Here is a 15,716-nt window from a genome sequence, read left to right as displayed (position 1 = left end):
CTGGTGTGTCAGCCACTCCTCCCAGCTTAGTGTCATCAGCAAACTTGCTGATAGTGCACTCTGTTCCCTCATCGAAGTCATTGATGAATATATTGAATAATACTGGTCCCAGTACTGACCCTTGCGGCACTGCACTAGATACAGAGGTGTGTTAAAGTAATTGAGTGGTGCACTAGAATTAGTCATCTTTTTACATGCACCAGGTAACAGCCATAGGCTTGTTACATACACCTGTGGACCAGAATATACAAATGTTTTGGGATCTTTGGGTTGTTACCTTTTTTTCATAAGTGTTCTGAAAGACTTTTTCAATTTCTTGAGCTATGTCTTTGTTTTATGGATTAAAGTACAACCCATCCACAGTGCTATGTCCCTTCACATTCACTTGATTTAATGTTCTTTCTGTACAAGTTTACTTTTTCATATGTTACTTACACATGTAGTTTGTGCTTTAATAAACTAATTTGTGGACATGAAATCTCAGGAGTTTTGGAGCAGTTTACATCAAAGGACCAGGAAACTTGTGGTAGAATCATAAAGCTGAGAAAGTTAGTAACAGCAGGTTGAGTGAACACATACGCATAGAGGTAACTCCAGCATATACTGTTTTCGATAGCTGATCTTTTACAGGCTCTAAAGCAGTAGAAGCACCTTCTTTCCTAGTTCACTTGACCAGTGTAATGTCAAAGAATATACAGGTGTTTTTTTCTCAATTTCCTTAGTAAGAATGAGATTACAGTTGTTGGTAATAGTTACATTGGATCCAGTGGGTGTGAGTTTTCAAAGTCCTGACAATGTCCTTTGCTAACTCTGAGTTTCACTGAATTAAATGTAGGATTTGAGAAAAGGAGGTTGAGGGGAGACCTTATCGCTGTCTACGACTACCTGAAAGGAGGTTGGAGCATGGAGGGGGTTGGTCTCTTCTCCCAAATAGCAAGTGACAGGAGAAGAGGAAATGGCCTCAAGTTGTGCTGTGGAGGTTCAGATTGGATGTTAGGAAAGAAATTCTTCCTGCAAAGGGTTGTCAGGCCTTGGAACAGGCTGCCCAGGGAAGTGTTGGAGTCACTGTCCCTGGAGGTGTTTAAATGGCATTTAGATGAGGTTCTTAAGGACATGGTTTAGTGCAGAGTTAGGTTATGGTTGGACTTGATGATCCTGAGGGTTTCCTCCAACTGAAATGATTCTATTATTTTTATTTAGATGTGTTACAGGTACTTGCGATAGCCTCATCTCTGTTCCTTTTCCTAACGCTGCAGAGTATGAACAACTAGTTTTTATCAGACAAATGTATTTTAAACAGCATGGTGTTCTGGGAAAGCATGGTGAGAGATGTGTAAATTTGGAAGAACACACTCCCAGCCATGCAGAGTAATGGTGGGGCTCTTGAGGGGGAAACTGAAGTGTTGTGCACCAGATCTGTCCAAATCCATTTTTCTGGGCTGTTTAAGCATGTGTCATTCTGTGATGTAACATTAATTTCTAACATACTCTCAGGTAACAAATTGTGACTTTCTGGGCTGTTTCATGAGAAACAAATCTTGGGGTGGGCACAGAATTTACTAGAACTAGTATTCTTTTGACTTACCAAAGATGGAACAAATCTTTTCATTAAAAAAAACCCTTTCAAAACTCTTCTGCAAAAACGATGGAAATCAGACAAGTAGCTTGCTAAAACCTGCACCAGTGCTGAGCAGAGGGGAAGGATCACCACCTTTAAAGTGCTGGTGGTGCTGGTGCAGCTCAGGGTGATGGTGGCCTTCACAAGCATGTGTTCCTGGCTCGTGATCAGCTTGTTAGGACTCCCAGGTCCTTTTCTGCAAAGCTGCTTTCTGCTGTTTGGTTGCCAGTATGTTCTGGGCCATGGGGTTATTCCTCCACAGGTACAGGGCTCTGCAGTTCTCTTTGAATTAAATGTCATTCCTGTTAGCTTTTTTTTCTCCAGCTCTCCAAGGTATTTGAGTGTCATCACAACCCTCTAGTGTCTGAACCGCTTCTCCCAGTTTTCTATTATCTGTAAGTCTGCTGAAGCTGCACAGTGTCCTGGGTGCATTCAGCACAGCATGGCCAGCCGGGCAGGGAGGGGATTGTCCTGCTCTGCTCTGCACTAGTGCGGCGTCACCTGCAGCATTCACTGTGTGCAGGGCTAGGGACACAGAATAAAAAGGATATAAAGCTACTGGAGAGTGTCCAGAAGAGGGACTCAAAGTTGGTGAAGGGTTTGGAGGGGAAGGTGTATGAGAAGTGGCTAAAGTCACTTGGTTTGTTCAGCTTGGAGAAGAGGAGACTAAAGGGAGACCTCGTGGGAGCTACAGTTTCCTCACATGGGGAGGAGCAGTAGGTGCTGAACTCTTCTCTCTGGAGACCAATGACAGAACCCAAGGGAATGGCAGGAAGATGTGCCAGGGGAGGTTTAGGTTGGACATGAGGAAAAGGTTCTTCACCCAGAGGGTGCTGGACACTGGAACAGGCTCCCCAGGGAGGTGTCACGGCCCCAAGCCTGACAGTGTTCAACAAGAGACTGGACAATATCCTTAGACACATGGTGTGAACTATGGGGTTGTCACATGCAGGGACAGGAGTTGGACTCTATGATCCTTGTGAGTCCCTTTGAGCTTGGGACATTGTATGATCAATCTGGGTCTTTGAAGATGTTGAATGGTATTGACCCTTGGAGTACACCACTGGTGTCTGGTCCCCAGCTGGACTGGTTGTCATGCCAATAATCACAACCCTTCAAGGCAGCAGGTCAGTTTTCAGTCCACTTAGCTGTCCATTTCTCTACCCTGTATCTCATCAGTTTGCATGAGGGTGGTATGGGAGACAGTATCAAAAGCCCTCTTACAGATGAGATGGACAACATCAGCTGCTTTTGTCTCATCTGTACTTGTATTGATGAAGGTTCTTAGTTTGGTATGATGTGACTTCCCTGTCATAAATCCATGCAGACTACTCACAATCAACTTGTCCTTCATATGCTTGGAAGGGGTTGTCCAGGGCTGTTTACTGCATCAGTCTTCCAAGGGACCAGAGTGAGTCTTGCCATCCTGTTCCCAGATCTTCCTCCTTGCCCTTGAAGACTGATAGTTGGGTTTGGTTCAGTCACTGAGAATGTTCCCTGATGACCATGACCTTTCAAAAACAGATTGGCCTGTTAGTGACATCAGCCAGCTCCCTCAGCACTTCTGGATGTTTCATGAAATATCTGGTTTGGTAATTATTTCAAGTAAATTGTGACTTATAGGTGTGAATTGTCTTTTATTGGGATTTACTAATAGGATATGACATATTACTGAATTAAGGTTCACTAGAGTGTAAGGCTGGACCCTGGCCTTCTGTCATTTGGGATGGAGGGTGCTGGCAAAGCTCTAGAGTTGCTAAAACATGATTTTTTAGAGAAGTAGGGGAAGATGACACTACTGTTTCTTGCTGATGGCTACATAAATCTTGCATAATGCTATGTAAACAGTTGTACACTTAGGTAACAGTTATACAAAATGTGGGGTTGGAAGATACCCTATTAAAATGGGTTTTGGTAGTGTAGGTATCTTACAGTATTAAGTGTGGCTTGTTTGAATTTCTCAGCAGATTTTCAGACTGCACTGTCTTTTTCAGTGCACTAAAAGGCTTTAAAAGTGGTGTTCGGTAGTGCTTCAGTATGTCTTCTTTAGAGTTCGATAACTGGATGTGCTATGGCTTGTGTTTCAACTTGGCAATAGTTTAAAATGTGATATATGCATTAAGAGCTGTGGCTTCTATCCATTTTTCCAATGAGAACTGAATTATGCGTTTTCTTGTGAAAGTTGTCAAATGAATTGCAGAAAGTTTATTGAATAGTGCTGTGTATGTAATAAGGAAAGGAGGTTATAGACCCTTCTTGATGACTCACCAGGATGTAGTTGCCAAGCCACTCTCCATGATATCTGAGAAGTCATGACAGGTGAAGTTCTGGGTGACTGGAAAAAGGGAGACGTTGCACCCATTTTTAAATAGGGTAGAAAGGAAGACCCTGGGAACTACTGACCTGTCAGCCTCTCCTCTGTGCCTGGGAAGATCATGGAACAGATCCTCCTAGAAGGTCTGCTAAGGCACGTGAAGGACAGGGAGGTGACTCAAAACAGCCAGCACAGTTTCACCAAAGACAAGTCCTGCCTGACTAGCCTACTGGCCTTCTATGATGGAGTAAATACATCAGTGGATAAAGGAAGGGATGTCATCTGTGTGGACTTTTGTAGAGCCTTTGACGTGGTCTCTCACAACATCTTCTCTCTAAATTGAAGAGGTATGGATTTGATGGGTGGACTGTTTGGAGGAACTGGCTGGATGGTTGTACCCAGAAAGTAATGGTCAATGGTACAATGTCTGGATGGACACCAGTAACAAGTGGTGTCCCTCAGGGGTCCATACTAGGACCAGTACTATTTAATATCTTCATCAACAACATGGTGGGATCAAGTGCATCCTCAGCAAGTTTTCAGATGACACCAAGCTGAGTAGTGCAGCTGGCATGCCTGAGGGATGGGATGCCATTCAGAGGGATATGGACAAGCTTGACAAGGGGGGCCATGTGAACCTCTTGAGGTTCCACAAAGCCAAGTGCAAGGTCCTGCCCCTGGGTCAGGGCAACCCCTGGTATCAATACAGGCTGGCAGATGAAGGGATTGAGAGCAGCCCTGCAGAGAAGGACTGGGGGGTACTGGTGGATGAAAGATTAGACATGAGCTGACAAAGTGTGCTTGCAGTCCAGAAAGCCAATTGGATCTTGGACTGCATCAAAAGGAGCGTGGCCAGCAGGTCAAGGGAGGTGATTCTGCCCCTCTGCTCCACTTCGGTGAAACCCCACTTGGAGTCCTGCATCCAGCTCTGGAGTCCTCAGTGCAGGAAACACATGGACCTGTTGGAGAGGGGCCAGAGGAGGCCACAAAAATGATCAGAGAGCTGGAACAGCTCTGCTGTGAGGATGGGCTGAGAGAGTTGGGGTTCTTTAGCATGGCGAAAAGAAGGCTCTAGGGAGACCTTATTGTGGCCTTTCAGTAGTTAAAAGGGGCCTATAAGACAGATAGTGACAGGGTCTGTTATGACAGGACAAGGGGTGATGGTTTTAAGGTAAAGGAGGAGAGATTCAGGCTAGATGTGAGGAACAAATTTTTTACAATGAGGGTGGCAATACTCCGGCTCAGGTTGCCCATAGAGGTGATAGATGCCCCATCTCTGAAGACATCCCAGGCCAGGTTGGATGGGGCTCTGAGCAACCTGATCTGGGTGAAGATGTCCCTGCGCATGGCAGAGGTTGGACTGGATGAGCTTTGAAGATCCCTTCCAAACCAAACTATTCTATGATTCTAAGATGACAAGTTAAATCTTGTATAAGGGCTACCTGCTTGTGTTCATACATAGAAATGAAAGATGAAACACCTTTTGTAAGGGCTCTTGTTACAAAATATGAACTTCATTTTGTCTAAGCCCGTATCTCAGGTGGTATAAGATTTGTGTTGGATCCTTCTCTGAAATAAAGTCATGGATTTACATTTAAAATCTGGGTCCAAAGTAGCTTTATATCTATACTGCCAGTTGTTGTTTGGATTTGCTGCTTTTGAGGGAACTACTTTACTGGATAACAACTCCTTCCTTTTTTTCCTACCATACCATGTAAATAGCTTTGAGGGCTTCCAGAGCTTTGCCTTTGGGTCCCATTTTGGACACCTTGTTATAGGAAGAATTATAGGTTGCCTGAAGGGTTCAGAAACCTCTGAAGGTCCAGTCTCCTGCCAATGCTTTTCCCAATTTTTAGGCAGTAATGTTTGTTGTTTCTGACACAGGGAGGAACAGACAAGCCAGATGTTTTCATCATGAGAGGGTGAAGCATTCAGGTTTGAAGTACTTGGCTATAGGACACTGGGTACTGTTTTTCCATATATATGTAAGTTGCTTTTGGATTTTATTTTTAAGTTATGGACCAGATGAATTGACATTTTTGCAGTTATAGGTTCCTGACCATGTTGATGTACAAATATTCAAATTTAAAGAAAATTGTCAGTAGTAGGTGAATAATGTTAGTGCTTGAAGTTCAGAATCTCTTCACAATGTAGTAATTTTCAGTGGAGTTGGATGGGTATATGGGACTGATATCTATGTTTACATCTTGTATTTTTCCTGAGCAAGACTGAACATGTGTTAATCTTAGATGTTACTTTTGACAGTTTCTACTGTGGTACTTCCTACTTTATTGCTAATATTAATCAGGCTGAACAGATTTTAGTGTAGTCATTTTTGATGTGAAGGTAATAGGTGTTCAATTAATTTTGAATTGCAGAAATAAAAAGGCCTATTCAAAATATTTGTCATATTGGTGACTGAAATGCATTTTCAGATCAGTGCAGACAGTAGTACTTAGACTGTAAAATATAACTGAAAATGCCTGTGAATGTAATTTAAATAAAGATTGGTTTAAGTCCTTTAACAGAGGTATTATTATTAATTTGAGTATGCTGAATGTTGTAGACATCATTCTAGCATGAACCACTCATTTTATTGTAAATTCAAATTAGATTCATTGTCAGTTGCTTCTACAAAATTAAGGTAGCTTATAAAAGACAGTTTTTCTGAATTCAGCTATTGTAAGGTTCATTTGTTGAAACAAATTTGTTTCATATGCACAGTTTGTGCTCTTAGATTACTTATAATGCCAGTTCAGAATTAGGATGTACTGTGGAGGCTACACTTGTGATTTTAAAGAGGATTTTAAAATGATGGCTGAGGATAGGCAAAGTTTTCTGAAGTTCATAGAAGGATGAGGATGGATAGAGTAATAGAGCAGCTGCTTTAAAAGTGGACAATTTTTGTTGCAATATTTGATCTGAGTCTTTTAGACCCACTCAGACTGGGTCTAGATGTAGCCATTCCACATATATTTAACTTATTTTAGATTTTTTGAGGCTGTATTTGTTTTATTTGCTTGATTACTTTCATTCTGATTTGCCTTTTTCATGAAGATATGCTAATCACTGTTTACTTTGGAACAATTTTGTGGGTTGAAAGCAGGGTATATGTCCAAGGATTTAATTACAACAGAAAATGTTTGGTTGCTGCTGTCTTAATTGTCTTTCTTTTTTTAATGGTGGATTGGGATGCTACGTAAGATTCAAACTGAGGAATTCTGCATCTCTTGTGAATACATAGACAGAGAAACTGCTTTAAAACTAAGAAGTCTATTCTAGATGCCTTCTAAGATGCTCAAGAGCAGGAGGCTGAGTTTACCTCTTCTGTTTAGTGCAGAAGTTGGGAGGATCATCCAACTTCACACTGATCAAAATGACAGGGTGAGGGAGTAGTAGGTCTCTTAGGGGCCACCTTTGGGGTTTATTTCAGAAAGTCTTTGTGTGTTGATCGTAGTTCATGTTGGGCAGTACTATTTTCAGGTGAGAATACAATAAATATTTGTTGGAGAGGTCCTGTTTTAGATGGCTTTTAATTGCCCCATTAGCAGGAGAGGAAATAATGGAGTCCTTTTTAAGAGATGTATAATCTGAAGTGCAGTTGAAACCATTATGCTAACAGTGAGATTAAGCTGTCATGAAAACCATTAAAATTAGAACTATCACTGGGGTTCATCATCCTGTGTTACTTTGGATTTAGCAGAACAGGTTGTGGACTGTGAGCATTAAATCTACATGCAGCCTACCAGAATTTCTATGATTTGCCTTCATCGCAGAAGTTCTCACTGCCAGTATTTTCAGAATAAGTATGCTTAAAACCTCTTCTGAGATACAACATGCATTTTGGCACAACGAAAATTTTCAAATGGGGAACAGTATAGAATGCCAGACAATTTTACACATTGTATAAAAGTAAAGTTTTTATCCTGAAGTCTATTTCAAAGTGTTTACTGATACTCTGAACTAGAAGGATTGTATGAAGTCTGAGGAAAACAAACTGATACTGTCCATGTTTTTCTCCTCTATTAAGGCAAAGCTATTGTTCTTAAGTTCTGCTACAACTGACATGGAGTCACCCTCCTCCTCTGGAAAGTTGCTTTATGTTCCTTAAAGGAGATCTTTATAAAATGCAAACTGATAAGCCAAAGTCTTTTCTTTTGTAGTATTATTTTGATAGTTTTCTGATGTGAAATCATAAGGAATTTTACTTAGTGTCAGCCCAGAATACCCATCTAGTTCAGTCTTGTAGCACCAGCAATAGTCAATAGTAGAGATTGTTTTCAAGAATTAAAAGGACAGGGAAGGTTTATGAAGATACTTCCACAACTTCAATTCTACTTAAGAGCTTTATGAACTGGAGATGGTATGTTTTGTTTTAAGTCAGCTATGAATTTGAGAATTTACTGAAGAAAAATTGTTATTGGTGCATGTGTCAGTAGTTCTCAGTCTAAATTTTAGTGCTTATCTTAGTGTTGAGGGTTTAGATTGCAGGATGACAAAACCCTGGCAGATGTATTGTTAACCTCCTCTCCCTGCTACTTCCCCGCTTTGCCCATCCCTCTCCCCCCTTCCCACTAAGGACAGGTGATCTGGAGGGAAAGAAGGACAGGGTTGGAAAAATTAAAGATGTTTTACTCATGCTACTAATAAGAATAGAGAAAATAATACAAAATATACCAAACCAATCTTGAAAGTCTCAGCAACTGCAGAGCTGGCACCCGAAGTCCTGGACTGGACTCTGCAGCCAACCGGAGCTGGATTCAGTCTGTCACTAGGCCTCAGTTGGCAGGGATGACTAGCAAGGTCTTCTCCTAATGTCGGCCATAAGCAGAAGGGATGAAGAAGGACAAAGAGGGAAAGGGATGAGATCCTCATGATCTCCCACTTTTATATGAAGTGTTCATGTGAATGGAATGTTATACACAGTTGGTCAATTTCTTGGTCACCTGTTTCTCGTTGCCCCTCTTGTGAGATGTGAATCTGTCCTTATCAATAACTTTGTATTCCATTGCTATGTTTACCAAAACATGTGTCTGGTTCTCCAGGAAAATGCAGCTAATATGAAGCTTTAGCTGACAGGCAAATTCACTAAAAGAGAAACTTGCGTTTTAACAAAACCAGGACACTTAGCTATGAGCTAATAAAATAGGCATTGTTCAAATAAAGCAAAAATATACTGCTGCTGTTGTTTAGTGTTAGTAATTTCCCAAATGTCTTTGCTGTATTTCACTCAAGCATTATTTAAGAGTAATTATAAAGGATAATGCTATTCTTACAATATTTTCATTTTCAAAATTAATATAGAAACTTTTTCTAGGGAAATTGCAGTGCAGTTCTGTTAATCTCCTGGGTTTTCTGAAGCTGCAATCACTTGGATGTCCTAGAATTTGAGCCTTGGATTCTTCACTTTTTTTTCCATCTGAAATATAAAAAAGAAAATTAGTATGAAATGATTTGGATTTAATAGGGTGTCTGATAAGTTTTCTGAATGTAAGGAAAATAACAATGTTTCTTAAGGTTTTGCAGACAAATTTACCTGATTCCTGTTTTTCCTGATCTTGTGTTTTGGAAACTTTGTATTAGGGACAAATGCAGTAAATATTTTTGTTTACTTTGAGTTTGCTACTTGATCTTATATTGATTATTTTGATTTACTACAGAAAAATAGAGAGCATTACTTTGTTCTGCATTGCACTCAAGTATTTATATTGGCTTAGGACCAGGAGCTGGTATCCTGGCTTGTAATTCTGCCACAGGAAGATTAATTCTACCTAAAGATTAATGTGGAACAATTCTACTTTGTCATTATCTGATGTATCTAGCAACATTATTCGGTGAATTAACTGAGGAGTAATCATTGCTTAGACCTCTCTGCTATGATTAAATATAAAGAAAATCCATGCAGTTATTACTTCATCCGGTTAAATTCCTGGACTGTTGCATTAGCTGCATCCTTGATCTGAGAACATGGGATTTTAATCTCTAGCATTATGGGAAGCTTTAATCACATGTTTATTTACTACTTCTGATCTAGGAAATGTCACAGCTTCGCATAGGAAAGCAGTACTGAATGTAATCTAAGGATTAAGACAAGGCAAATCTTCCTATCCATTTGACCTTGAAAATCTGATTGGATTTCCTGTGTGATTTGGCATGATTTTTCCCTAATTATCTAAAGCCTGATGTATGTGATAGATACCAAATGAGCTGTGCAGTTATGGGTAAAATTCTAATGCTTAACTATTTCATGCTCAGGTTTGAGTGAATGAAATTACAAGAAAAAACAAATATCTGAGATAAAATATGGTCTCAATACAAGATAAATTTTCAGTAATTCAGTGGCCTTGACATTGTTCATTCAAAATGAAAAGCTTATGATAGCAGCAAATATGCATGAAGTCTTAAGTTTGATTAACTTTGGACCATAAAAGGAGAAAAATATTCTATTTTGTAGTGCTATGGCTGGTTATTAGAAGACAAACAAGTCACTTGACTTTAAAACAAATGGGGAAAGTTGTGATCCATTTTGCTAAGAGTTAATCGGCAGCTTCTTCTAGGTCTGAGTAGCTTTGAGCAAATGGAAAGTTGATTAAACAGTGGAAGTTGGGATAAATTAGGAAATGGTGGCTCTTAAAATGATTGAAAAGCATGTAGCTATTTGGGGGGGGAACTGATCTTCAGAGTAATAAATGGATTTATTTTAATATTTACTTCGATCACTTCAAGTTGAGTGATTACTAGAGCAAGGAAGTTCTTTCTATGACCTTTTAATTTTTTCTTTATAGTAAGTCAAAAACTATAGGATTGAGTGTATCTAGCAATTATCAAGTTGTTGCAGTCAAGTCCTTCAAATACTAAATTCAAAATATGATGTAAGCTAAAATATTTGGGAAATACCAAAACCAGTGTATCGATCTTTTAAGGAATTTGTGCAGCTGGCTTATCTGGGGAATGTTACTGAGATATTGTTAGAACTCTGCTCTTAACTCCTCAAGTGCATTTTAACCTTGACAAGTCTGTTTGAGGCATCTGAATGTTCCTTGAAATGAAACTCATTTTTAGGTGTAATATTTCTTGGCAGTTTCTAAGGTCATGAAACCACTGTTCACTCCAGCTTGTGGTTCTGATTTAGAATTCCTTACTGCATCTAGAAAAGAAAATCTGAGGAAATTAAGTTTTGAGGTGGGCAGTGGGATTGCAGTGCATGCTGTACTTTGCAGTTGTGTACAGCACTATATGATTCAACAAGAGAATACAAATTTAACTTTTCCAGTTCATAAAAACATGATGGGATTTGATATTACAAGTGCTTTTATTTTGCAAGTTTGGATTACTTCAGGATAAAAGAACCTTTACTTAAACACTAATAATAGCTACTGAAAACTCCTAAAGATCTTCTATCAATCTACCAGGAACCTTTGGTGCACTGATCTGTTGCAAAATACTACAGCACAGTGCATTGTTTTAATCTTAAATGGAGTTGAACTGTGCTTTTCTGATTTTTCTGAAGAAATTCTAGTTTTAACATCTAAAACTAATACTAAATGATCATATTAAATTTTGTTTTAACTGCATTTGCCTCAGTCATTAAAATGTGTTTTTATTACAACTTTAGCAATATTCTACACCAAGAGATACTTACTATTAAAGAACAACGTACTTCTCATTGCATAGTTTCAAGTTTTGAGTATTTATACTGTTAACAGCATATACCAACAGCAGCATTAAAAATCAGTGTCATGTTTCTGTTTTCCACTCTTAAAACATACAAACCTTCAAGTATCTAGTCTTGCTTTCCAAGACAAATCAGAGTTTTATTATAACTACCCTTGTATCAAGGAGCAGGGCTGTTAAAAGTAATCTACTTGTATTTGAGTGTTGTGATAGTACCAGTCTCTTAATTCTCAAGGTGTTATTTGGAAACTTTGACTTCTAAAAAATCCCAGTCACCTGCTTTGAGTAGGGACGTCATGCCCTATACATTTGTCTTAATTTCATCTGGAAATGAATTTTAATGTAACTATACATCTATTTGCCTATAATTCTCTACTCCATAAAGTTGTCTACAAAGAGCATGTGAATTCCAATTTTACTGGGATTCATCTATTAAAATATGTTCCTTGGTAGTTGTTGCCAGCCTGTGGGCTGAGGGATTTGGAGATTATTCTTCAGTCACTGAACACTAGTTGAAAAAATGCAATTGTTTATTCCCTGCTCTGCACTAGTGAAGTGAAAACTTGTGTAACAGACTGGAGTTTCAGTTATCAGGAAAAATGTTAATATCTTCATTTCTGGTAAATGGGAAGGGGTTGGTATTTCTTAAACAAAGCCGTTAATGGTGCATAGTTTTTTTTCAGTAGTAAGAAATGTGTTGATATCCAATGAAAAACAGGAGTAGTAATTTCATACTAAATTGTCTTTTAAAGTGTACCTAAAGGATGCTTTCTTCTATATTTTTGATCAGTTTCTTGGTAATTCAAAGTTGTTACCTGTTGGCATAAGTTCACATTACCACTAAATCTTCAAGCTCTTCCTAAATGTCACTAACTTGTTCTGGTCAAGTAGAGTAGAAGGCTGTTTCTTGTTGTGAAAAAAATGAGATATTTGAAGATGATTATGGAGGACAAATGCTGGATGTCCACAGAAGAACTCTCATTGCACTTCTAAAATTGATTGAATTTTGGTATGTCCTGTGCTAACATGCTTAACACAGCATGTGGGACTCCAGCCCAGCAAAGGGTTCAAGCTGTGCTTCATTTTTACTCTCCTTTCACACTCATGTTTTCCTACCAGTGAAATGAAATCTGCAATATTTCAGAAGCACACTGGAGAGTCAATATTTAGAATCAAGGATCAGTTTTGTGTGTATCCCTGGAATGAGTCATGCAGCCTGGGTTTGAACTTCTAAATCTCCTTCCTAATCATTTTGTTATTAGTATAACACTAAATCTTACATTTTTGGGTATGGTCTATTTGCGTCAATCACATTCCTGGAATTTTGAAAGATTGATTTGACATTTGCTCATAAGTGCACTGCAGACAACCACCATTAGCTGTATACTTTGGTTATAGTATAGAGGAATAAAATAGTCTAGTATTAAACTATACTGTAAGCTTTTGAATTTAAAAATGAATGATAGTATCTAAGAACAGTTTTTCATGCTTGAGTCATATAAAATGTAAACTTATCCTAAGGATTAAGCTAAAAGTTAGCATTTAAAATGCTTGCAATGCTAATTAAAAGTGCTGATATGAACATGAGTATTAAAAAACCTGAAAAAGCAAAACATGGTTTACCTCGTTGACCTATGTAACTAATTATCTCTATTAGTTACACATTGTATCATGTGTATAATGCCATACAGTGTTAAAGTTTTTAATTCCTACTGACTTTGAAGATTCTCATCTTTTAGATTGTTATATTAAACTGAGAAAATAACTTTTTTCCTTTAACAGAAATTGAGAAATTCCAAAAAGGGGAAGGAAAGGAAGAAGAAAAGTATATCGATGTAGTCATCAATAAAAATATGAAGTTGGGACAAAAAGTTTTGATTCCAGTGAAGCAATTCCCCAAGGTAAGCCAAATTTTCATGCTTGATAAGTCTAAATGCTTATAAAAGATAGTCCACTAATATCTTTAGTTTAACTGCTACATTTAGAACAGTATTAACAGTATCTACTGTTGCTGATCTGCAACCTGTTCTATAGAAGTTCTAAGGTAGAAATGGTTCTTATTGGAATAAGTGTGCAGGAAGGTGGTGCCTGTCACACATTAAATATACTATGTTGAGAACAAATGATAAATGAATCATTTTCAGGATAGTTGAAACTTCAGAGTAGTAAAAGGCATGAAATATATTTTAGTTGGCCCTAATGCCAAGCTTTGAAACTTTCTCATTGTAGGTGGAAGTGCAGCTTAAAATGCACCATTAAAGTAACTTACTGTGTAACTTTTCTTCTTAGTCTCTTAAGTTTCAGCTGTTGTTATTCTTCAGTTAGTTAAATCTGCACTACTAAATTATACAGTCTATTTGGGAGGGGTAGGGACTGTTTTGTTAGTATCTATAGCCACCGTGAATTCTTAATTCTTTACTACCAAGTATTATCCTGCATTAAAATATCACTACCTGGAAGTACTTATTAAATATTTAATAGGCTGTGTTACTTTATTCTTTGGGTCCTTTTTTTAAGTTTTGAGGTTAATGTTATGAAAATCAGGTTAGCATTTTCTCTACTTATTTGACACGTTGTTCTTCCTACTAGAGATATCAAGACTGTTTCTGCTCATGGCAGAAAGGAATTCCTTCATTCCTTCCCTCTTTTTTAGGAAGACTTTCTATATATTTTTATACACTGTCAGGGTTTTCCTCACAGACTATACTGGGAACTGTCATGCCCCACCCAGAGGTGTGAGTGGTGGGTAGAGGTGACTTGGGTTCATGGGTCCCCTTGGTTGGAAAACAGTATACAGAATACTGAAGATCTGTAAAGAAAAAGCTTTTATTTTGCAACTTGACCCAATTGGCAAATGATTTGGTGGCAGTAGGATTTATGTTTTTGTAGGTTCAATTGGTAAACAAAGTTTGTGGCACATATGGGGCTGTGAATCTTATGCTACTATATTATGAAGAGGAAAGCAAAAGAGTACAAGTATAGGAAAGAAAGAAAAGAAAGATTTCACCATCGTTATGCCTCTGCTTTGTGTATGGTGGGGTCTGTAGTCTCAGATCCAGTGATGTGTGGCATCCTCTGGTGTCTTGTGCAGCTCAGGTGGTGAGAATGGTGGATGGAATGGTTGTCAGGATGATGGGTGGACATCACCAGTGCTTGCACAAGTTGGGCCTTTATAGGCCTTGTGTTATCTTTGGTCTTTTGTGTGGGTGTTACTGAGGGGTGATTGCAAAAACTAGAAGTCTTGAAGTATCTCGGGCCATCTCAAAGGGTCTTGACTTTTCCTGTAGTGCCATGCTGGGCCTATCAGAGATGGAGCTCCATGTTCATGAAGATGTCCCTCACCTCCTGTGTCAGCCACATGGCCTTTTTCTGGGGCTTGTTAGCTTGTCGTTGATACGCAAATCGCAATTCACCATATCACCTAGTTCACCTCATGTCCTGTCTCCTGTGGCTGAATGAATTGGTTTTTCCACAATGTTTGAGCCATTATGCTTGTCAGTATCTGACACTAACTTGCAGAGGTTGCTTTACTGCTGTTCCAAGTTTCATGGCACACTGCTTCACTGAATTCAGGATTGCATGCCATTTATATGTAAGCACCTCTTTGGATCTCCAACTTAAAAGTTGTCTTTATGACTAGGAAAAGCTATATACAAGCGAACATAGGAAGGTAAAATATAAGGGAAGGATACATGGTCAGTGTTTGTAATCAGGGTGTTTTTCTATTAGATGTTGAGATGTAGATACTTGAGTTCAAGGGGAAGAAAGGCAAAATATATGTTAAAAAGGGAAACTCTTTAAGATGCTTCTGCTTCTTTTTGTAGTGTCAGCTCTCTTTAAAGGACTAAACACTGAAATTCTTATCTAGGATAGCTGGTAGGAAAGCTTTCTCCATCTTTTGAATGTGCAGGTATGCTCTGCTGTGTGCTCAGTTGTTCTGGTTTCTGGAGACAGTATTTGATTTGAGCTGGAATAAAACCTAGTATGTGCTATGGAACAAGACTGGAGTTTATAACCCAGCAGAGCTTTGATGTAATCCTGTATGTGTCTGTTTAGAACACCAGGATGCAGAGGGCACAGAGTACAACTGCTGTACAGAATGGACATGCC

The 15,716-nt window shown here is 38.8% G+C and overlaps 1 protein-coding gene across 1 annotated transcript in view; it reads left to right on the top strand.

Moving 5' to 3' along the window:
• KHDRBS3 (KH RNA binding domain containing, signal transduction associated 3) overlaps window positions 1-15,716 on the top strand; it is a gene marked incomplete at both ends in the record, with an annotated part of 90,048 nt that overhangs the window by 14,822 nt on the left and 59,510 nt on the right. The window contains one exon of the mRNA XM_080339736.1: window positions 13,389-13,507. Within this exon, the coding sequence (XP_080195862.1) occupies window positions 13,389-13,507 (119 nt within the window). The remainder of the gene's footprint in view (window positions 1-13,388; window positions 13,508-15,716) is intronic.

This window comes from Nesoenas mayeri (genome assembly GCF_963082525.1).
Source record: "Nesoenas mayeri genome assembly, chromosome: 2".
Classification (NCBI taxonomy): Eukaryota; Metazoa; Chordata; class Aves; order Columbiformes; family Columbidae; genus Nesoenas; species Nesoenas mayeri.
The sequence above is the reverse complement of the archived record's forward strand: the minus strand, read 5'-3'. Positions and strand labels throughout refer to the sequence as shown.